Source organism: Benincasa hispida, chromosome 11, assembly GCF_027475165.1.
Source record: "Benincasa hispida cultivar pf3 chromosome 11, pf3_genome.v1.1, whole genome shotgun sequence".
Taxonomy (NCBI): domain Eukaryota; kingdom Viridiplantae; phylum Streptophyta; class Magnoliopsida; order Cucurbitales; family Cucurbitaceae; genus Benincasa; species Benincasa hispida.
Window position 1 is genome coordinate 8,457,902 of NC_143488.1, and position 25,680 is coordinate 8,483,581.

Here is a 25,680-nt window from a genome sequence, read left to right on the forward strand (position 1 = left end):
TCAACATTAATTTAGAAAAATTATAGTGGATATAAAAAAAATTGTTAAATCTATAATTTTTTTTTGTTTGAGTTCAACCATATGCGGTGTCTTTACAGAAAAAAAAAAAAAATAGATTCAGACTTTTACTTTTTGCTCGATGATATATCCTATGTCAATTGAATTATGTTATTATTAACTATATTTACAAATCTATTCGATGGAAAAATAATTTGCAAATTTACTCGGTGGCGGATTGAGAATTTTTTCTAAAGACGACACAAACACATATAAATTTAATTTTAAATGCATTGATATAGTATTCAAATCATACAATATCGTCAAAGCGAACATAATTAACTAATATACGAATAATGACATATCCAAAATTTCATGTTAGGGGCACAACTTTATATAAGATTAAAAATTTAACCCGTTAACTTCTAAATTTGTGTTATATATAGTTCTTGAATTTTAAAAAATATATACTAAATCGTTGAAATTTTGATATGTGTGTTTTATATGTACCAGACATTTTATTAAAAAAAATAAATAAAAATTAACCATCGGCTAAAAAATTGAAAATTTGAGCTTCAATTAGAAATAAAAACAATTTTTTTTGTCTAATACAACGATTATTTTTTAAACATTTTTAATATTTATGAAGTTTTGAGATACTAAATTGAAAGTTTATATATTTGTTAAAAATTTTCAAGGGATTTTTTAAGTACCATTTTTTAGGGACTTATTAGAGTTAAATTGAAAGATTAGGTATTTATTAGTCAATTTTAAAAATTAAGGATTAAACTTGTACTAATTTCAATGTCATTTAAAATAATGATAAAGTAAATAAAAATAAAAAATTATGTGAAAAATGATGTTTGTATATCTTAATTTTTAAAAACTAAAAACCAATAGCTAAATCTGTACCATTAAAAAATATTTATATATAAATATATACACATATGTGATAAAAAAAAATAAAAATGGAATTAATCTTTTCTAGGCCATTGTTAGTGAACTAAAAATTATATATATATATATATATATATATATAGCATTAAAAATAGGTTTATAAACGGTAGGAAAAAGAAAATTACATCTTAGCTAATTCGACAGTACTACAAAAACTGTATTACTTGAAGTTTTTTCGTAGTCAAGTATTAATGTTAGTTGACATTTTTAAAAATGTCAAGTAATCCAGTGTCAAGAATAAGAGATTTTTTTTACTGCCTACAAGCGTCAAGCTGTCATTTACTTGATACGTTATAATTGTTAAATATATGAGATCTCTTGACTTATTTTAAGTGTCAAGTATCTAAATTTTTGACATTTATTATAGATCAAAATTTTCATAACTTGACAGTTTTTATTTGTCAAATGTAATTTCTTCTTAACACCCAAAAACGGACAACTTAAGGAATATTTGATACATTTTGCTTGTCAAGTTCGTATGTGTTTATATATATATATATATATATTATTAGAAATTACCTATAATTGCTCTTGTTTTAAAGTCCAACAATGACACATTAAAAAGGATAATCCTTTACTAAAAAAATAAACAAACACAACAATTTAAACATCAATCAACTCAAATTTTTCCATCAACCTAACAAAGTTCATATATATATCTTCAACATATTATCGTATACACAACCTCATGTTAACAAAGTTCATATATGAACAATTTCTAAGTTAGAAGACTATTAACCCCATATGAACAATTTAAAAAAAATGTATAATCCTAATATAAACTAAAATCCCAAAAGAATTATCAAACACATATCTAACAATTCCAAAAATTACACAACTATCTATATCAAGTACCCTATATGATCAACACATATTTCCAACATTACAATCTACGTTTCACATATACTAACAAAATATGTCAATCCCATATGAAAAAGTAATGTCAACATATACTCCTAACTCATATCTTCAAGAAAATGAGCACCCATATCTCCATAAGTACATCTTCAAAAAAATGATCAAACTTTTTGTCAAATCTAAAAAATTTAGGTCGTCGCCATCACATGCAGGAACCCAAAAATTCAGCTAGCTCAACTTGTACCTTATCCAACTCAAATTATGAGTACGAATCTCTTGTATCAATCGATATAAAGGCCAAATATTGAAGTTAATACTTGTTTTATCTTAGGCTATATATATGAAAAATACATAAACATATATAAGGCAAAAATCAATAAAATGTACAACAACTTGAATTGACAATAAGCAAATTAAGGTGAAGACATTTAATTTAAGAACTCATGAATCACCCAAGCAAAGGTAGTTAGCATATCATTGACAAGAAAAAGATGAAGCAATAAGCAACTTCTAGTCCATTCAAATATAGTAAGAATGACCATAATTATGGAACATTATGAAGGAAGGATTGGAAAATATCACCATCAGCTCGAAGAAGCATGTGCATGAAAGTTCCACCTGAAAAAAAGTGAACAGCTGCAAGATATAGATTTTACAAAAGAAACCAAGTTCTGGATAATCTACACCTAAGCAATCTAGGGAAGATTGTCAAACATTATAACTAATCATCTACTAACAAGAATTGTTCACATGAGAATTGTTCCATACTACATCACAAAAGGCTTTGATAACTAAACCTTATAATAAGATTCAATTCAACCTACTTGCTTCTACCTTCATGTTACACGATAAAATTACTCAGACAGAAGACTAACATAAGAATCTGCTCTTGCATTTGATGATCGAAGTTTGCAAACAAAAGGTTCCCACACGTTAGGACCTATGCTACAACACTTATATTGATGTGCAAAAGTGGAAAACATATTGGAACTCACCTAACTGTTGGGATTGATGTCCTAATTCTCCCGGAGTCTCGTAGTTTGTAAACATTATACATATTGTTATTAATAAAATAAGAGTTATTTTATTTACATTTACTCATATACAATAAACAAAGATCCGTGGTTATTGTAAGTAAACTTAAGCATGTATATGAGATATATAAGTGGATCATGCCTTAAGTAATAACATGAAAGGTCTATAGTATAAGAATAAAGGAGGGACACCTTATCCTAGTGATACGACCTGCTTTGTAGAGGTTTACAAGTGTTGTGAATTACTACAAATGACCTGTTCCTGACCATTCATGTGGAGACATGTGAGCGGGGGTATCCTATACAAAGAGTTTGTATAAAATCGGACCACGAAATGATTCGTCTCTTTACTTACATCTCACTAAAATGACCATGGGTGACATGACCTTAATCCTAAGTGTTTTGAGAACTCCTGCCTTTAAGGGCGATCCTTTGATTATTATGGGTGAGAGTGACCAAATTGCCAACTCAACAAGCCTACCTTTTTGGGGATTTGTTTGATTGGGGAGATGGGAACTCAGTTACACAAGGCAGAATTCACTCCTTCCCCGAAGCAGGGGTAAGTAGATAGATTGCTCCCTTAAGGGCTGATTATGGGTCTTAAACATAGTGGTCACATCCTCTCTTTGGAAGAGAGAACCCAGTCATAGTAGGACTATGACTTATTTTTCATTAGAGGAATTAGTGGTACTTAAGAAGTTAGATGTAACTACAGGGGCAAAACGGTAAATTGACCCAGCTGTACTTACGAGCAATTTGTGAATGGTTATCGTACTGTTGATTGGTTAATATGGACACATAAATATATTTGTAGTGAGAAGAGTGCAACTGTCGATCTTTATTGGAGTACTTGACAGTTAACGGATGGTGGATCCCGTGACTAAAGAGTTTAGTCAGTTATTCACGTACCGTTGGAGCTTCAAGCTACATGTTCATAAGGTCCCCTTGGTAGCTCAATGAATTCAAGTTGAGAATAAGTTCTTGGGGTTGATTTGAAGTATTCAAATTAACAAGAGGAAATTCAATTGTATATGATATAATTGGTGTGATGTATGAGATACATCAAGTGGAGGATTAAAGTAAATATGATTTACATTAAGTACCATAAAATAGAAAAAGAACTATGGTTTATATGTTTCATGAGATGAAATATTAAAACTCTAGGTTATAAATATAATATGGTAAGTTGGTTATCATATTTATTTATAATATATTAATTATATGATAATTGATTTCTTTTTCTTTAATAACCGATTGAGTGGGAGGTTATTGGTGGTTTTATGGTAATCGTGAGATAAAAAGGAAAAATATTTTCCTAAATTTAGGAGTGTTACTTCATTTGGAAAGTAACTCATGGATAAGCTATCAAGTGAAAGTGTTTCATCAAGCGATAGTCTTTCAGAGACTAAACGATCGCACCTTTGACTATACGATAGTCATTCAACTGATCGTAGCTAAACGATCGAGTGACAAGTCTATACGATAGGCTACCATTTATTAAACGATTGAGCATATCGTCTATACAATAGACAGTATCTTATCTCCCACTTGCTCGATCGTCTACTCGATTGTTGTCCTCTTGTCTCTTCCTTAAGCCAAGTTCATACAGAGCCCACAACTTCTGGATTCTCACACCGAGAATACCAAGGTAACTATTGTAGTGGTGTCCTCACTTAGTTCGTTATGTTCGATTGGGTTCGAGGAAGCTGTTGGCCGTTCATTGTGTTTGTGTTATTGTTCGTGTTGTTTCGGTCGTTGTGTTCGAGAGTTGATGTTCTTGGACGCTTGGAGATTGATCGAGGGATTTTTAAAGAATATTTCTTCAAAGGTATGCATCCTCTATCCCTTGATACTCTTGTTAGCATGCTATAATTTCGTTTTGTGCATGACCTGTTAGTTTCCGTTTGTACTGTAATTGTTTATGTTCAATTCGAATAGAATTTGGAACGATCCTTCCGCTGCTCATGGAAATCCTCATACTTGATTTTCTTCACTAACTTCACCAAACATATTTGAGTGGGAGCTGGAAAGTGTTTGACAAAATTTGAAGGGACTAAACCTGTAAACATTGAAATTATCAGGATCAATGTTTTACTCTTGACTGATCAACTATCGAATCACTCAAACAATGATTATGAAACTAAACAAACAAGCTAATCTGAACTTTGAACATTGGTCACGATCCTAGATCTATCAAAATAAAGTTTACAACAAATGATTTAGTTTAGATGACTTCCATATAGTCTGCACACTTTCATAAGTAAACTCAATATCATCAATGATGTTTTTTACACTTCTCAAATATAGATATGTATTCAAAGAGACGTGAAAGAATTCTAAAGACATAACATTCTTGTGGATGAATTTAGGAATACATAATCAAATATGAAATAGTAAACATGTCAATCGAACAAAAGTTATAAACATCACAGGAAAAAGTTATCCCCTACACCAAAGTCATTAAGAAATTACCTGAAGTTCTGCTCCACGATAGCTACGGTGAACAAAAATCAGTTGATCCCATAATTGAATTCTTTTCTCTGAATTCCTCAATCAACTTCAATTATGTTACAAAGAAATGAAATAGAAAAAGCATGTGTATAATTTCATTAAATGTTATATGAATTCAACTTTTATATGAAAAAGAGAGACCAAGAACATAGCATTATGAAGTCTTATCTTGTAATTCTCCATTGCTTATGCTTTCGAAGAATATGAATAAAATCCTCCTAAGGCTGTCTTCATAGTGAATGTAGGCTTCAAATGCTAAACCAATAATTGTGAGTGTTCTTCTTCCTCCTCCTTCCCTTCATCTACTTTCATTTGTTCACACTGAATTTCTACACATGTTAAGTTGATCTGAGAAGAAAGTTTTGATATAGAGGAGAAAAATGTGTAAAAAACTTATATCTAACCTGTCAAGATCCATTAAAAAAAATATTTTTAATTGTTTTGACCTAACAAATTTGTCATTCCCACTCCATAAAGATTTAAACCACAAGCATTTAGCCATTTTCAACCAACTTCAGAATTAAGGGCAAAAAACAAACTCTAATCCATTTTTTATTTTATCATTTCCCAATATTAAAATGTATGATCAACTAATTTTCCAAGGAACAAAAACACTGGACTCAAAATAGTTAATCGAAAAGCAAAGAGTGTGGACAAATTAAGGAACATCTCAATAATCTAATTCCCTAAAATGAACATCTCTGTACAAGAAGCAACCAAGAAACAGCAAGCACTGTCCAAACCACTTCTTAAAGAAATTTGGGGAATCACACATTTCACAAGAACCATCACAATCTACATATCAAACTAAATTATTTTCATATCCCATAATGTTTTTAAAGAATTCAGAAGAGGAATTACACAATCTTACTGAAGGAATGATATATCAAGCAACGGAAGACTACAGAATCAATAAGTACTTAAATTACATTTAATTTGAGTTTTAAGCATGTTGTACATATGATATTCAAAAGAGGGTTTGAAACACCTATTACCTTTGAAGATATCCTTCAAAAATTCGACTGAGTTCCACCAAGAAAGAGCTTGAAACAACGAAAGGACTACCATCCAGATCTTCTCTACTATGCTCAAGCTGGAACGTTTGGTGGAAACACTTAAACAAGTTGATATGATGAAGAACAAGAGTAGGGTTTTTGGGTTATCAATTGAGAAAGTATATCTCAACATCCTTATTGATCTTCATGCATGGAGCTTCTATATATAGGAAGAATTCATGGAAATGTACAGGGTTGCATGAAGAACAACTCCAGCTTGAAGATCATTGCAAAACAGAAATGGAATTTGGTGATTATCCAACATAATGGTTAGTGGATTTTTCCCAAAAATGATTAAAAAATCATTATTATATTATTTTTCTTTTAAAAAAATTAGTTTTATAAAATTAATTCGAAATTAATTAATTAAATAAAACTAATTTTTTTAATTTATTTTTTTAATTAAACTTATTTAATTAAAATAATATTAATTTAATACCTAAATATTAAATTAATAAAATATCAATATCACCAATGAATTAATTTATATTTAAATCATAATTTAAATATTAATTTATTTTTCAATTTTGTTAAATTTCAATTAAAATAAACGTTTATAATTGTATCACATACAATCAATCGAAAACCCTAAAATTGAATTTGAACATTTCAAATTCATAACCCTAATTTCATACATCAATACTCAATTTGTTATTCCAATTTAATGAGCTAGTAGATAGACCTAATAGACCTACAGATCATGAGCTCCAATAATCTGTAATTAATTCGTTAAAAACTCTTTAATTGAATTAATTACTATTCGTTAACTATCAAGACACACCACTGTAGCTCGATAGTTGCACTCTTCTCACTGTAGATATATTTCTGTCCATATAAACCATAATCAGTAAGTCGATCCTTTACAGGTTGTTCGTAATTACAGCTGGGTCAAAATTACTGTGAGACGCCTGTAAATACATCTCGTTCCTTAAGTTCCCACTGACCCTCTAATGAACAATTTGATTCATAATACTACTTATGAATCATGTACTTCTCTATCATGAGAAGGCGGAGCCCTGATTGTTCAAGACCTGGAATCAGCACTTAAGAGAACAACCTATCTGCTAACCCTAAAATGGGTAGGAGTGAATTTCATTTTGCAGAGTTATGTCCCCAACTATCCATCTGGTCTTATCCACAAAATGGAAGGCTTATTGAGCAATACTTTTGGACTACTCTCATCCATGCAGATCAAAGGATAATCCCGAATAAACAGGAGTTCATAGCTAGCTCAAGATTAAGAAGATCGAGTTATCCTAGGTTACTTTAAATATGAAATAGTCAGTTCTAACAGTAAACGGTCGTTAGAAAGAAAAGTGACTATTTCGTGGTCCAATTAAATGCAAACTCATTGCATAGGATGCCTCCACTCATGTCTCTACATGAATGATTTGTGGATCACATCATTTGTATTACATGTACAAAATGAGTCGCATCCAATAGTGTTACCAGGATGAGATACTCAATTTCATCCCTATACTTATAGACCATAACTTGATCCTTTTTATGTCACCACATATAAAGTTAAAGTATTCATACTATAGTCATGAATATGTTTATTGGATTTTCATAATAGAATGCAAAAAATCAACTACTTTATTGAACAAAACACTCAATAATATTTTATTGATAAATAGAATGTTTAACATAAAATTTACGAGAGTTCTAAGACATTCCCAACACTTACAAGACCAAACAACGTACCTTCAAGTTTATAGTAATGGAAGCTTTTAGGATCACAGGAACTTACCTTCATCGCCATACACGTCTTGCTCGGTGAATCCTTGATCTGGATCTACTTAAGGTTGAGAGTGATTATTGAGAGAATAACTTTTCGGATCGAACCGATTCGAGGATGCGAAGTAGCACATTGGTTTTCGAGAGTTAGGGCTTTTGTAGTACAGATCTAGGGCTTTTCGTTCCACTACGAAGCTGTAAGGTCCATTCACATTTGATTACTCCAATTCGCGGCTTCCTAGCTTCATTGCACCGCCGAGACAGAGTGATTGGCGGACTAGGGGTGTATTCGATGGGATATTGAAGCTCTGCCAAACGAATTGTGGTTGGAGTCGAAGATCACCATGCTGCCGTTCGGGAGCAACTCAAATGGAAAAAAGGGACAAAAGAGCACCAAGTTGAAGATGCTCAGGTTGAACCACGAAGAAGAGAAGGGGGAAGAGAGGTTTAGGGCTTTTGAGTTTTTATTTATTTATTTTTATTCTTACTTCAAGGGAGGGAAACAAAAATGAGAGCAGGAAAATAAAAATGAAAGAGAATGGGAAACAAATTATAAAAGATTTTATATAACTTTTGTATTTGATATCTTTAACGTTTTAAAAACGTGTCAAGTTTAGGCTAGCATGAAAAATCTAAAAAATTTCATGAGCCTCCAATTTTCTTTCATTATTTTTTACTTTTTTTTTAAAAAAAAAAATTACATATTACTTGACATTTTTTCATAAAAATGTCAAGTAATTAAAAGTTGTAGTAGTGCGAACATAAACTTCCAAGATATAACACAATCCATAGCACGAAAACTGAGCTAAGCCTCATTTCTTGACCTGGGGTGCTTTCTTTTTTAAATAATAGATTTTACGAGATGGTAATTTATGATTGGATAATTGAGTGGATTGCACAAATATAGGTGCGACGTGGCAGCTCGAAATGCATGCAAGTATTTTTCTATTATTTTGTATTGTTGATATAAAACGTATCAATGATATACTATTTATTGTCAAAGTATATCAGACACAAACTTATCAAATATATCAAACACAAACCTATTTAAGTGATAAATTTTTACAAATATATATCTTTTATAATTCAATAAACACACACAATATATATACCTTGGTACAATTTTTCAAAAGGTAAAAATTGTGACATCTATCTATAAAATATTGGTTTAAAGTAAAGATGGTAACATTTATTAAAGATTTTTCAAGAAAAAAACGTTTATTAAAGATAAATTTTAATACATTAAAAAGTGATTAGGATGAATAATATGAATATACCTTACCACATGCAAGTTTTTGGAAATAAATAATAATTTTTTTCTTAAATATCTTTTAAAGAATATAACACTATAAAGGTAGAAATTTTTATTTAAACATTCCAACATAAGGAAGTTTATTCTTTAAAAAAATAAATATTAAACTTAAGAAAGAATATTAATACTATTTCAAAAAGAGAGAGAGAGAAGAATATTAATACTTTAATTTAACCATTGACAAAAGGTAATGTAGTTATCACAATTCAAATTACCTTGCATGTAATGAATATAAAAAACTTTCCTTAAAAGAAAAAAAAAAAAAAAACAATAATACTCCTTTCAAAAAATAAAAAATAAAAAGCTCCAACTCATAAATTAGACCGTTTTTCTTTTAGAACTTATCAGTTAAAAGTACGTTTCATTGCAATGACCAAACTAACACATAAATCATTTTAGAGAATACTTAGGCTTAATCAACTGATTTTTGAAAACTAAATCTATTTTTTAAAATTTCTTATCATGATTTTTAGTTAGTTTTTTTTTAAAAAATAAGTTTTTAAAAACTACATTTTTTTTTTTAATTTTCGAAATTAAATAATTATAAAACAGTTTCTTAAAAATTTTGTATCTAATTGGCTCTTAAATTTTTAAAACTACAAATTTAGTTTATGAAATTTTGAGTTAGTTAAATTCATGAACATGATACAAATTAAAAAATTTAAAAGTTTTCTTAGATATAAAGTTTAAATTTTAATCAACTAGATCATTTTTTTTAAATCTATCAGACAAGAAATTAATGACTTACTAAATACAAAATCAAAGTTTTAGCGGTTTATTAGACACTTTTAAAAGTTTAAGGATAAAACAAAAATAAATTTCAAAGTTTAGATCTAAACTTGTAGTTTAATCTCATTATAATATGGAAGGTTGGAATTTGAATTGATTGATTTGGAGTCTATTTGGATTGACTTAAAAATGAGTTTTTTTTTTTTTTTTTAAAAAAAAAAAACTCATTTTTATTCATAAAACTAATTAAAATACATTTGAAAAGTTATTTTAAGTGGTTGTTAAACACTTCAATTTCTTCCAAAATAACTTATTTTTTGAATTAATCACTTGAAAATGTTTTTCAAACGCACTCTTAAGATTATAATTTTTTTTTACATTATGTTATATATGCTAATACTTTGAATCTAATGCCTATATTTACAACGGTCACTAAAATTTAATCAGTAAAAATTTAAATAAGATTTTGTATTTTAACCAATAAACTAACAAACTCATTTATATATATATATTTTGAGATGGAAGGGATTTGATTCAACTTTAAGAATTTAAATGTCTATAATACACCATATGAGCAATGACTGTTGGTGCATACGTATTTGGCCATTTTTTTTTTTATTTTTTCAAATCTGAATTTTTAATTTGATTATATCGATAAAAACATATGATAAGATAATTAAATGATACACCAACAAACTAAAATTTAAAGAAAAAAAACTAAAAATCTAATCCAAAAAAGATAATAACATAAAATCTTGATGTTTTCTAGTTAATATATTAAAAATATATATGATATTAAAGAAAAATCGAAAATCCAAAAGTAATATAGGATTTTAAAATTTTTTTTGCTGATTTCAAAAATCAAATCCTAAAATAAATTTGCTGGCAGTTTCCAATTGCTCCAACCCACACACAACTACGTTACAATTGAATTAAACACCACATTTCAAAACGCACCCTCACCAAAAAAAAAAAAAGGATTTATTCTCCTAAACTTGGAAGGCAATAATAATTGTATCACAATTTAAAACTTTCATGGATTACCTCTGTCCAAATTTCATTCAACGTGTAAAATTTATAATTTGATACAATTAAATTCAGTCAATCAATTTAAATTTTTCATGACAATTACCTTTAAAAATCATTCCTATATTAATTTTCAAATACATGTAGACTTTTTCAAATATCAGTCTTATAAAATTGATAATTAGAGTAAATTCATAGATGATTCTAAAAAAAAATTCTAAGAGTCTAAATAGATTCTTTTATGAATATTTAGATGTTTTGTTAATATGATTATAATTTCTACATGAGATTTTTCTAAATGAAATGTAACGCAAGGTGTAAATTGATACAATCACAAAAGTTCAATGATGAAAATAATTAATTTTAGATTTTTTTAAGATATAATTTTTTCCAAAAAAAAAAACAACTTTAAATTGGCCCTTTTTTAAAAAAATCAAACATTATTTTTATTTATTTATTTTGAACGGAACTTTAAATTGGCTTTAATTTCCCATTCAAAACAGTCAAACACTCAGACATTCCAACATGCAGTTCAGTTACGTGTTTAATTTTAAGTTTTCCAAAAAATCCCACAGACCTTGAAACACGACCACATTCACTATATTCCAATTTTACCCCCCACCCCCAATTTTGTCTCTATATAAACTCCCCCTTCTTCAGTTATTATCCCACAATATTTTTTTTAAAAAAAAGAAGTTATTATTTAAAAAAAAAAAATCCAATTTTTTGTTCCTCTCATTCCATGGCTCAATTGAAGAACCATAATTTCTGCGGCACAAAAAGATCGGCCCCCGACGAATCGGACGATATAATGAAAATCGATTCAAAGAAATCAACGGCCATGATTTCATCTCTCCTCGAGGATCCAGCGGCCGCGATTGCCAACACGCGTCACGAATTCGGCGAACACGGAGGGGTAAACATGTCAATTGAAGCCTCCGCTACATTCACCGTCATGGAACCGGAAACGATGCGGCGGATGTTCTCCGGAGAGTTAGGTCCTGACCGCGATTTCTTCATCTACAGCCGTCATTTCAATCCAACGGTGTTGAATCTCAGCCGTCAGATGGCGGCCTTAGAAGGCACCGCCGCCGCGTACTGCACCGCCAGTGGAATGTCAGCCATCGCCTCCGTTCTCCTCCAACTCCTAGCGAGTGGGGACCACGTGGTGGCGAGTAGAACATTGTACGGTGGGACCCACGCTTTGTTGACCCACTTTTTACCGAGGACATCGAACATAACGACGTCGTTTGTGGACATAGGGGATTTGAAGGAAGTGGAGAAGGAAATAGTGGAAGGGAAAACGAAAGTGCTTTATTTTGAAGCGGTTTCGAATCCGACGTTGGCGGTGGCGGACATACCGGAATTGTGTCGGATTGGACATGAAAATGGGCTGACGGTGGTGGTGGATAATACTTTTGCGCCTATGGTTCTGTCGCCGGCGAGGCTCGGTGCTGACGTTGTCGTTCACAGTATTTCTAAGTTCATAAGCGGTGGTGCTGACATCATTGCAGGTATTTTCCTTTTTTTTTTTTTGCAAGTATGTGTTTTAAATTTTATGACCTTGATAGCCACCTCGACGACAACCAATTAGGTTTCACAAATATTTGGATACATGTTCGTATTCATTTTTTACCAATTTTCTATAGGGCCAAATTTGTTTTTTGTTTTTTTTTTTAAAAAAATATTGTAATTAAAGTGTGGGGTCGAAGAATGAATCTCATACCTCGAGATTAATAGTATAATCATTATGCCAATTGAGCTATACTTTTATTAGTCATAAACTAAATTTGTTACCAACTAAAATATATGACTTAAATGCTTATAAACCAAAGTAGACTTGATTGAGTGGTTACTTTGGAAGTTTAGTGAGTAAATGATTTTTAACCTATGTTTTACTACTCTTTTTTTTCTTGAGAAAAATGTTTTAATACTAATTTAGTTTTAGGATTTTTTATTTTTATTTTAAACTTTCACTATTAATGTAGGGACGTATATGAATTTGGTTGGTGGGATGTTTTAGACCAACTCGAAATTCGTTTAATCAGATTGGCAATCCGAATAGGGTCTCCAATCCAACTCGGGTTGTTTTCAAGTTATTTATTTATTTTTCTCATTTTTTTTTACATTTTTTATTAATTTAAAATAATTAAATTTGTGTACAACACATACTGATAACTAAAAATCAAAGGTTAAATATCAAAATCCAAGAAATCTATTACAAATTTCATACAAATATCATAAAAATATAAGAATTCAACTCAATCCAATCTAAAATTAAAGCTAACCCAACCTAACTTTTATAATTTGGGTTGGGTTGTTTAGTTTGTCGAATCATTTGAACAGCCTTAACTAATACCATATTATATAGACCTTTCGGCTTGCAATAATTATTTACTTTTTTACTTTTTGTTTAGGAAATTGTGATTGTTTTTTCATATTTTCATACCATGATTTTTATGTATGTATATAGAAATAAAGATTTGAATTCTGAACCAAATTTCAAGAACAACCTAGTTTTAAAATTATTATTTGAATTTTCAAAACAATTCTAAAAAGTAAACAATAAAAAATGAAATTTAAGATAATATATTTTTATTTCAAGATCAACCATAAACTAATCCTTGAACTAAATTTAAGATTTAAATAAAATATATCGACTAAAATTGGAAGTAGAATTTAAAAAAAAATAAAGTGTATCTCAATTTTGAGAATAATCCTACTGATATATCTCTCTTTCCTCGTTAATGATTTTTTTCCATATATTTTTTTAAAATTTATATTGTTTTTATTTAACTAAAAATTTAAACATCCGACGAACTTAATTTATAGACAGAAATAAGAATGAAAATCAAATAGTTATTAAAACGTGAGTATTTGACTTATTAATAGAATGGAATATAGAAATATATGTAGAGAGAAAACGATATACCCTTATTTTCTTGTTTATCCATTTGGTTTTTTAAAATTTATGCATGTTTTTTTTATACTTATCTAAATATTTGAATTTTAGACATTTGAAAAAAATGGTTAACAAATCTCTCGTTATATTAAGAATGTCGGTGCCATTTTTTTTTAAACAATTATTTTTATTATTATTTTTTTTTTGGGAATTTAATTTTTAAAAATAGAAAATAAAAAACAAAATCTATTTTTGATTTTAGAATTTTGCTAAAAATTCTAACATCTCTTAACATCCCTAAACTTTTGAGAGCTATTTCAATTATAACTAATAATTGTGTAGATTTAGATCGAAACTTTCACATAAATGGATTGTTGACTTCTTTTAAATGTAGGGATTAAGGTAAATTAAAGAGTATATGCTATTTACTTAAAAAATTGGAAATATTCTTTTAGTGCTCTATGATATATGGCTAGAAGAGTGTACTAGTTTGTCTAGTTTTGTTCCGTGACTATTGGAAAGGTGGAAAGTAACATCATATTGCATTAATAGTCGAGCAATTTGTCATTATATAGTAATATCTATCGGTATCAATTTGAGCATAGTTTAATTGATATAGATATTTTTTTAATAAGAAGTCAACGGTCTGACAACTATTAGTTTTTGCTTTTTGCTTTTTGAAAAATAAACTTATGAACTCTATTTTGATCCATATGATTTGTTTATTTTGTTTTCTACTTTTAAGAATGCTTTCAAAGTTTTAGCTACGTTCTGATTTTTTTAAAAGAAAATTTTAAAATTTATTTTTAATTTTGGAGTTTTGGTTAAAAATTCTAATATTAACTTAGAAAAATGAAAATCATGATTTATGTGTTGTGAGAAAACAACAATTTTTTAAAACCAAATAGTTACACTTGAATATGCCTTAAGGGAAACTTTTAAAAAGAATAGAGATTAAATGAAAAAAAATATATATTAACTAAGAACTAAAATATATTATTTAATAGAAAAAAAATTGAGTGTATGATGTAATCCAGATTGTCATTTGATAATTTTTAATTTTTTTAATTTTTACTATCTAAAAAAAATAGAATGCATGAGATTTGCTTAAGGTGCAGCTAATTATCACCCTATCTAAATTCTAATACAACCAATTTAAAATTAGTTTCTAGTGTCAGTTTAAAATTTTAAATTTATTTGACTAGAGAGAAGAAAAATTCTAGAATTTAGAATCCATAAATTTCTTTTCTATTTTTTATCGTGTTGGCAAAGGATAATACATATATTTTTTCTTAAAAAAAGTTTTTTTAAAAAAAATGGTGGGGGGATGGGGGCCATGTCATGTGATGACAGATGATGGGTTTTTGGTGTTGGCTTCTCGTGAATTATTTGTGACTCAATTTGTCGTCTTCATATGCTTTTTCTAAAAGTGCTTTTAGTTGGGAATGGGATGGGATATGGATGTTTTCTTTCTTTTCCTTCCTTGAAATTAAATATAACATCACATGAAGTGACAAATATTCCTATATATGAAAGGTTTAGCAAAAGTAGAAGTGCTTTAAGGACTTGGCTATGCATGAAGGTTAAAAGAAAAAAAAAAAAATGTCATAAAGTTAAAAGATTCGATTTTTCATATATGAGATGGGGAATCAAAATGCAGATGTTGATGGAGGTTAATAATACAAGTTCATGTGTCAGTTGAACTATATTTACATTGACGGATCATCGTTCGGTATAAACGTAGGCAATTCAAAAGCTTTGATTTTTATTTTGATATTTGGAAAATTTATAAAAGAAAAGAAACCATGGCATAAGAGCATGAGATAATGTCGAAAGAATGAGAGTCTTAACATATTAGGTGTTGAGGTAGATAAAAATAATTGGATTTGATGGGGGTGTGTAGGTGCGGTGTGCGGGCCTGCAAAGCTAGTGAACTCGATGATGGACCTACGACAGGGGAGCTTGATGCTTCTGGGGCCGACTATGAACGCAAAGGTGGCGTTCGAGCTGTCGGAGAGAATCCCTCACTTGAGCTTGAGAATGAAGGAACATTGCAGAAGAGCGTTGGTGTTTGCAGAGCGAATGAAGGCGGCAGGGCTAAAGGTGATATACCCGGGACTAGAAGACCACCCACAACACCAACTAATGAAGAGCCTCGCGAACCCAGAATACGGGTTCGGGGGAATGTTGTGTATAGACATGGGGACCGAGGAAAGAGCAAACAAGCTCATGAATGTACTCCAAAACACCACCCAATTTGGGTTCATGGCTGTCAGTTTAGGGTACTATGAAACCCTAATGTCATGCTCAGGCAGCAGCACAAGCAGTGAAATGAGTGGAGAGGAAAAGGAATTGGCTGGAATCTCACCAGGCCTTGTAAGAATGTCTATTGGATATATGGGCACATTGGACCAAAAATGGAGCCAATTTGAGAAGGCTCTTGCCAAATTGCAAGACATGGGGCTTCCATTGTCCAACAATTAATCACAAATTTGGAACCTTAATTACTGGTTCAGATCTGTTTTGTTCTTTATGGGACATCGGTTTGGACCTCTTCTTTATAAAACTGATCGATTTGGTTTGATTCTTGGTGTCTACTCTAAAATCGATAAAATCGAATCGACTTTCACCCATAATATGTATAGTTGCTTATTGCTTATGAGTATGATGTTTTGAAATTAAAGAATAAATACATGTTATTTAACACATCAATTAGACAATGGTATTTATGCATTTTGGTTGAACAATTAACTTGGTTGATTATATGCATGTTGGGTATGATTGAAAGTATTAGATGTAAGAGAGAAGATAATTATGAGCATGAAATAAAAAGAGATTTACTAAGAAAAATAGTGAGATGTATGCTAGGAAAAGTTGTGAAATGAAGCCACGAGAAACAATAACCATCGGTACTATCAAGTATCAATATAATAGAAATTTTACTATTATATTGATTGAATCATGTTTTACTAATTGAATCATGTTTTGGGTAGTTTAATCTTTAAAATTTATAATTTGTGTCTACTTACTTAATAATTTATTTTTTTAAAAGACTTTTATGCGAAAAATCCTCTCTGCATCTTATATGTCATAAACATGTCCTAAAAATTTGAATTATTTCATTAAGAGTTTTTACCTATAATTTTAGACAAAATTAACTTTTTTATTTTTAGTTTTTGAAAATTTAGTATTATTTTGTTTCCTATTATTCTCATCAATCCAATTTTTGACTTTTTAAAGTGATATTTATTAAATTCATTTTATTCCATCCATGTAAGACTTGTAATAATATTATTCCCTTGATTTTAGGAGCTTTTATTTTGATATATATATATCACTATAAGAAATTGAACTTCTCCCGAAGTCACAATTCATTGGGAAAGGGTGGAAAATGCGTCAGGAGAGCCTCTCTTGACTAATAATAGATCGTCAGGAGTTTGGTTGGGAAATCTCCGTCGGGAGAGGAACTCCTGATGCATGAAACAAAGGCGTCGGGAGTTCCTTAAACTGTCGACGCATTATATACGGCATCGACAGTTTAAGGAACTCCCGACGCCCTATACATGCATCGGAAGTTCTTCGACAACTCCCGATGCCTTGTTTCATGCGTCAGGAACTCCCGACGGTTTGTTTTATTTGTCGGGAGTTATAGAAACTCTTGACGCAGTAAAATATGCATGGGGAGTTCCTTCATTAGTTGAAAATTGTCTTTTAAATATTTTTAATTTATAATTTGTAATTTTTTAAAATTTGATCTGAATAACCTGTAAAACATAATTAACCAAATTAAACAGATTCATATAATTTATAAAACAAAGAAAACGAAATCCATACTATAACACATAAATGAAAAATGACAATATCCTACGATAAACAAAGTTGATACCAAATAAAACAACGTCTGGAACAAAACATCTTGAACAATCATCCAACCTCATATCTGAATAGCATCCTACAATAAAACAAAAACATTCAAATGTTCGTCCAACCAAACTTCATAAATAAACAAGACCACATTAGAACTTCATAATCGTCCAACCAAACTTCATAAATTTCATAAACAAGAACGAACACACATAAAACTCAAACTTTCTCCCCAAAACAATCTAAACCAATCTCAACCCACCCCACAACACATTAGAACTTCATAAACATTCATAAACATACAAAAACTCCAAGTTCAACGACAAATCGAGTATAATCAAACTTTATCCACCCCCCACGACAAACATGAAACCTCCGAATATCAAAAAATACACAAAAACCTATAAATTCAACTCCAAAACGATTACAACCGAACTCTACGCACCCTTGCAACATATTCAAACTTCATAAACAAGAACGAACACACATAAAACTCAAACTTTCTTCCCAAAACAATCTAAATCAATCTCAACCCACTCCCACAACACATTAGAACTTCATAAACATTCATAAACACACAAAAACTCCAAGTTCAATGACAAAACGAGTATAATCAAACTCTACCCACCCCCACGACAAACTTGAAACCTCCCGAACATAAAAAAATACACAAAAAACTACAAATTCAACTCCAAAACGATTACAACCGAACTCTACGCACCCCCACAACATATTCAAACTTCATAAACAAGAACGAACACATAAAACTCAAACTTTCTCCCCAAAACAATTTAAACCAATCTCAACCCACCCCCCACAACACATTAGAACTTCATAGACATCCATAAATACATAAAAACTCCAAGTTCAACGATAAAACGAGTATAATCAAACTCTACCCTCCCCCTACGACAAACATGAAACCTCCCGAACATAAAAAAAAAAACACACAAAAACACACAAAAACACACAAAAACGACAAAACGACAAAAAACACATCAAAATCCAGTTGTTTGGCTACCATAATTGCAGGATAGCCAACAATTCTTTATCATAAAGCTACTTAAGACATAACTACTTTGCTACCATAACTGCAAGATAGCAACATATTAGACAACTAAATAATGTAGTAATCGTACCTAATTCAATGGCCCTCTTCTTTATGATCATGTCATGTCTTCAATCATTTTTTTCATTTCTTCCATTTGTCTTGCATGATCCTCTTTCATTTGTTTCTGAACGTCTTCAAGTTCCTTAATCTTTGACTGAGACTGTTCGAAATTGGCTCTCAATTCCTTCATCCCCCTCTACATTCCTTAAGTAGATGACGAACTCGATGAGCTGCTAGCCCTTCTTGACTTAGGTTTAGGGCCCCACCCTAGGCCTTTTGAATTTTCGGAGCGTCTACCCAAAACCGTCTCACAGATTTCATCCCCTGTTTGTGGTTGAGAACCTTCTAGAGTGGGGTTGGATTGTATTTCTAACATTTGATTCTAGATATATTAGTTAAATGTGTAAGTACGAGTGACTGAAGTTATAAATGAAAAACAACACGATAGTAAAACAAAAAATGTTACATATGCACTTTCAGCTACCTCGTTCACGAACTTGCCACCTTTAGAGCATGTTTCTATAGATAGGTCAACACGTCCTATTTCTCGACCTTCCTTTACCTGCAATTCTGCCTGAATGTGCAGGAATGACTCTAATCTGCCTATGTGGTTGAACGGTAATTTCTCTCTATTCTTCCTATTCGTCTCCGACAATTCCTATATTTTAACAAAAAAGTAAATAACAAATATTCTATAATAGTAAATGCAGTAAATGATACACGCCCTAAATTATTTTAATCTGAAACACTTCATCATTGGGAGATAATTGTTCTTCATCATCATCATTTATGAAGTCATCATCGCCATGTCCAATAATTGGTCTTTCCACAACTATAGGATCAACATCAACTCTGCATAAAGTAACCTCCTTAATGGTTTCATCGATTCAGACTCCACCAACAATTTCTAGTAAATCTAGTTGTGCATTTTCAACATCATTCACTTCTAGTACATCCCATATTCGCTTATTTTGGACTACTTGAACAACTTTCCAATTGCTACCATATTTGATGTCATCAATGTAAAAGACTTGTTATGCTTAGATAACAAAGATGAAAAGCTCATCGACATACCAAAAGTGTGATGTATTGATCGATTTGTATCCTAAATCCACATATGTCCTATTATTTTTGTTGTTATCCGTGTCAAACCATCTACACTTCAACAAAAAAACACGTCTTCTGTTCGTATATTGGAAATCTAATACTTCGTCTACAACATCGTAGAAATTGTTATTCACACTTCTGTTCCCATTGATCTCTCCGGTCATTAGGACTCCACTATTTTGTGTAGCTCGACGATTATCACGCTCTACAGTGTGAAATTGTACCCCATTAACAATGCATCCATTGTAAGAGCGTACCTCAAACGAAGGTCCCATTGCAAGTGAAAAGAAATCATCAGAGATATCTTCTCTCTCTCGCGCTGTTGTAGAACCTGATAATTAATTATACATTAAAAATGACTACGAAAAATGAATCATTTCTCAACTTTCAATATTATATATACCTGAGATTTGAACCAATCGGGAAATTTATGTTGATGTCTTATATATAAGTCAGAGGCGCTTTGAGCTTCACGAAATTGATCATTTGAAAGTTATATCAAAGGATTTAACCTAGAACTTAGAAATTTATAAAGTTTGAAACGTACTTGCGATAGTCTATTATTTCTTTACAATTGTTGAGAATGTACCAATGTGCAATACACTTTTCTTTCGCTGATAGCGTTCGTAAAGTTCACGCTTCTAATGGTCGTACCCTCTGCCTAAATAATTAATTTTTTTTACCAAATATCTCATGATCGGGAATGTTATCATCATTTCGTTCATCTCTATTGAATCTCGTTTCAATCCCACTTAGATATCGCGAGCAGAAATTCCATGATTCATTCATTGCATATGCTTCCGCTATAGACCCCTCGAGACGTGCTTTATTTCGTACAAATTATTTTAATGTTCGTAAACTTTTTTCAATAGGATACATCCAACTATAACTAACTGGATCCATCACTTTTCCTTCATATGATAGATGAACTGAAAGGTGTACCATTACATCGAAGAAGGCAGGCGGGAATATTTTCTCCAACTTACAAAGTATGACTATGATATCTGCTTGTAGTCTGTTCAAATCACTTACATATATTGTCTTTGCACATAAGTCGCGAAAGAATGTATACAATTCAACAATAGCAGTGGATACATTTTTCGGTAGGTATGCTCGAATACCAATAGGGAGTAGTCTGTGAAGCAACATATGACATTCGTGTGTTTTTAGCCCCGATATTTTTCCATCTTTGTCATTCACACATCAGTGATTTTTCCATCAGGAAATTTCACTGATTTCAAATACTTACAAAACAAAATTCGTTCACCATTAGTTAATATGTATGCTGCGTGTGGTTTACAAATCTGTTATCGACCTGTATCAAATGTAAGTTCTTTCTTATCTTCAAATCTTGTAAGTCTAATCGAGTGTTCGTTGTATTCTTTATCTTTCCTTCAATATTTAACAATGTGCCCACCAAATTGTCGCATATGTTTTTTTCAATATGCATTACATCCAATTTATGTCGTAACAATAGTCTGGACCAATATGAAAGTTGGAAAAAAAAAATACTTTTCTTAGTCCAGTTTAGAATTCGTTTTTTTTTTTTTTTATCTTGCTTCGATGGATGTTTGCTAAGTACAAAAAAGTTTAACGTATTTATTTTTTGTAAGATATCTTCTCCATTCATTACAACTGGAGGAGGTCTACATTCAACTTTTCCATCATGTTGCCTATTTCGACGTCGATGTCCCATAAATGATATGTTTCCTCTTATCCCGAAGGACGAATTATCTTCTTTGCATATTAGACATGTTTGATAACCTTTTGTACTCCACCCAGATAGGTCACCGTATGTAAGGAAGTCATTAATCGTCCATAATAAAGTAGCATATAGTTGAAAAAACTCACCAGTAACAGAATCATAAGTTTACACACCTATTGTCCATAACTCTTTCAACTCTTCAATCAACGGCTGCAAGTAAACATCAATTTCCTTTACAGGAGATTTTGGACCATGTATAAGCAAAGACATGAAGAAGTTTGTTTCCTTCATGCATTTCCAAGGGGGTAAATTATAAGGAATTATCACCACAGGCTACATACTATAAGAAGTGATAATATAAGGAATTTCCAAACGGATTGAACCCATCTGAAGCTAATCCCAAATGAACATTTCGGGGATCTAAAGAGAAATGAAAAAATTCACGATCAAAATGTTTCCACCCCTCTGCATCAGCTGGATGTCGCAATACATCCTTCATTTCAACTCACTTATCTTTATGTCATCTCATGTCAGAAGCGCCTTCTTTTGATGAAAACAATCGTTTTAATCTCAGTATCAATAGAAAATGACTCAATACCATATGTGATATTTTTTTACCCTTGCCATCATTAACTTTTTACTGAGACTCACCACAAATGGGGCATTGTTGCAAACCTGCAAACTCTTTCCAATACAATACACAATCATATTTGCACGCATGAATAGACTCATAACCTAGGCCTAAATCACGCGTTTGACTTTATAAAAGGAAGTAGGTATAGGGGTGCTAGTTGGAAACGTTGCTTTTAACAATTCCAGCAACATGTCAAACGATTTGTTACTCCAGCCGTTGAGAGCTTTGATATGCATCAACTTCATTAAAAAGTTCAAGGACGAAAATTGCGAACAACCAGGGTATAATTCATTACGTGCTTCGATCATTAAATCCTCGAATAAGTTCGTGGTATCTCTTTCTTGACCATTAGAGGACATTTCATTCTCAATCTTTTCTTCATTTGCATCTTCGTTTTCAATTGGAACTTGTAAATCGTTTATAAGATTCAACATCTCATTTTCTTCGACAACATTACCCTCTATACTTTCTACTTCAACATTATGTATTGAATGAGTTGTATGACTTTCAAAACCTCTAGATAAGTTTACTGGCTCTCCATGATATACCCATTCACAGTATGAGGGAGATATTCCATATGTTAATAGATATCGTTCCATTATCTATTTTTTCTCAAATTGAATTCATACAATTCTTGCATGGACATTTTATTCGTTTGGAATTATTAACATGAAACTTCGCCATATCTAAAAACTGGGATACTCCTTCTCTATACTCCACTGATAACTTATTCCTTAATTTAATCCATTTTTTATTCATCCTTAAAAAACAATAATTTGGATTAGAGGACAAAGTACAAATCTTTATTAAGCATGAATTTTGATTAATTTAATAAACAATTCTAAGTTTGTTCGGAGAATTTAAAATTTTAAATAATTTGTAATAGGTGATTTGATTTTTTTTTGCCCCTAATGTTATTGATTTTTTTTTGCCCCTAAACTAAGTCCAAAATTAAGTAAATTGCAACATCCATAATCTGCCAAATTGCATAAATTGTAACATTCATAATCCACAATTTACAATAACCCACCAAATTGCAGAAATTGTAACATCTACTATAGTAAATTAAGTAATCCATAACCTTAAGAATTAAAAGAAAAAAAAAACTCAATCCATAATAACCTCCACAATCCACAATTCATAATTCACATTAGATTACCAACATGCTAGAAATTAAACATTAGCAACATTAATTTCCAACATTACTAACATGCTAGAAATTAAACATTACCAACATTAATTTCCAACATTACCAACATGCTAGAAATTAAACATTACCAACATTAATTATCAACATTACCAACATGCTAAAAATTAAAAACAATGACTTAAATTAATATACAAAATAAGAGAAAATAAATGAAATGGATGTGCACGAACCTTGTTGAAAGCTTGAAAATAAACAACAAATTCGCAAGCAATGAAGGGGGAAGGCGGTGGCGGACGACGGTGCAAAGGAAGAAGGAGAAGGCGGTGGGCGGCAGCGCGAAGGGGGAAGGGCAGGCGGCGGTGCGGGCGTGAAGAGGAGTGGCGGGGAAGAAAGAAACGGCGGGCGTGAAGGGGGGGCAGCGGCGTGAAGGGAGAGCGGTAGGGAAGAGGGAAAATGGGGGGGGGGAGGGGGTGTTCGTTGCTATCGCGAGATGCTCTATGAGTGTATTGTATAAAATAAATTGGAGAAATAAGTTCTAATTATAAGTGATGCGTCTATGCTTTGATGCATTTAAGTAATTGTAACGCCTTGGGGCGTTAGTTATATGCACAGAACGTACACAACTCCTAATAATGGCGTTCAAGTTTTCCTAAACTAGACCCAAGTATAAATCTAATTTAGGATCCTGGTAAGTCCAGGGTTGATCTCAGGGATTCAGTTAACCAAACGCAGACCTTGCGTTGTATCTATTGTAGGGGTTTTCCTAAATGAATATGAGAGATGTATTATTTACACTAACTTGCTATGCCTGTGCAAGAAGATACAAAAGAGTTGAGTGGTATATGATGGGTCATGCGAAAATGGAATTTGAGGTAGGAGGACACGTCGATCTAAGATGAATGTACACAACTAAGATGTGATGTGGATGAGATAAGATGATTTGCTTATCTGTTTGTTTATACGTTAGACCTTATTCAACATTTCTCAATGCGAATAACATACAAAGCCTATCTCTAGGATACATGCGTCTAACATAAAATGCAGGAAACACCAATAAGTCTATATCTAGCTATACTAGGCGTCTACTTGATGCGGCTTAGTTATTCTTTCGAACAATCTAAGTTAAGGATGCTTTTACCAAGTTGTCAAGTTGGCTTGAGCGTTAGAATGAAGTTGTGCATAAAGTATTAATGCATTCAACATAAACAAGAAATAAACAATAGCAAGTATGAAGGATCAAATATATGAATCTTATAAAGAAACAAGGAGTCTTTACAAAAGCAATATTCAATTGAATGGAATGAAAGCAATAAATAAGAAGGAAATTGAGTCAAGCCAAAGAATACAATCTCTTGTAGTTCTCTGGCTCAATCTCATTGTGTATAATCACTTGTATAGGAAGTGGACGGAGTGTCTTTCTCAAGAGTGGCGTCCTCCACTCCTAGACTGGCGGCGGTGGTGGTTCTCAACCCTTTTGATCGTCTCAACACCACGACACAACTTTTACAGAATTAAGACTATAACTACAATTTACAGAGAGTAAGGATCTTTATGATTTTCGAACTCTTAACTCCGGAGGGACTTCATCTATTTATAGGCGTTGGTCAAGTCCATTTGGTGAATGGGCAACGTTAAAGTCCATGTCCTGGTCAGCATTAAAGTCCATGCCCTGGTTGACCGCCTGACTCTTGGAAGCTTTTCAGATGCCGCATGCTGCTTGGAAGCTTTTCAGACGCCACCTGCGGCAGGTACCCATACTTGCAAGTGGTGATGTGACACAATCAGCCTGGAGCAATGAATCTTCTATGCGTTGAACTCCCTCCGATGCATGACCCATGCGTTAGAGTTTTTCTTGCGACACTTGTCTAATGCGTTTCCTGTACAGTGCATTAGTGCCGCGATATTTAGTAATAAAGCTTCTTTTGCATGAGTTTGCTGATGTTTGAATAAACCATGCGTTTCTACTAAAAATGAGAAGAGATTATCATTAA

At 31.5% G+C, this 25,680-nt stretch overlaps 1 protein-coding gene and 1 long non-coding RNA gene across 5 annotated transcripts; one reads left to right on the forward strand and one right to left on the reverse strand.

Moving 5' to 3' along the window:
* Window positions 1–2,210: 2,210 nt before the first annotated feature.
* On the reverse strand, window positions 2,211–8,659 carry LOC120069016 (uncharacterized). Of its 4 annotated transcripts, none has more exons than XR_016524412.1 (4): window positions 8,163–8,659; window positions 6,353–6,450; window positions 5,319–5,686; window positions 2,211–2,430 (listed from the first exon to the last, which is right to left on the reverse strand). It is a non-coding gene; the product is annotated as an uncharacterized LOC120069016 (long non-coding RNA). The 4 variants fall into 4 exon arrangements; XR_005479421.2 differs by having other exon boundaries at window positions 6,353–6,628; XR_005479420.2 differs by lacking the exon at window positions 2,211–2,430 and adding an exon at window positions 2,438–4,905.
* Window positions 8,660–11,723: 3,064 nt separating this feature from the next.
* Window positions 11,724–16,702, forward strand: MGL (methionine gamma-lyase). The gene is made up of 2 exons (XM_039020660.2): window positions 11,724–12,730; window positions 16,022–16,702. Exons 1-2 carry the CDS (start codon window positions 11,959–11,961, stop codon window positions 16,600–16,602), a joined length of 1,353 nt encoding a protein of 450 aa, XP_038876588.1. The 5' UTR covers window positions 11,724–11,958; the 3' UTR covers window positions 16,603–16,702.
* Window positions 16,703–25,680: the final 8,978 nt, after the last annotated feature.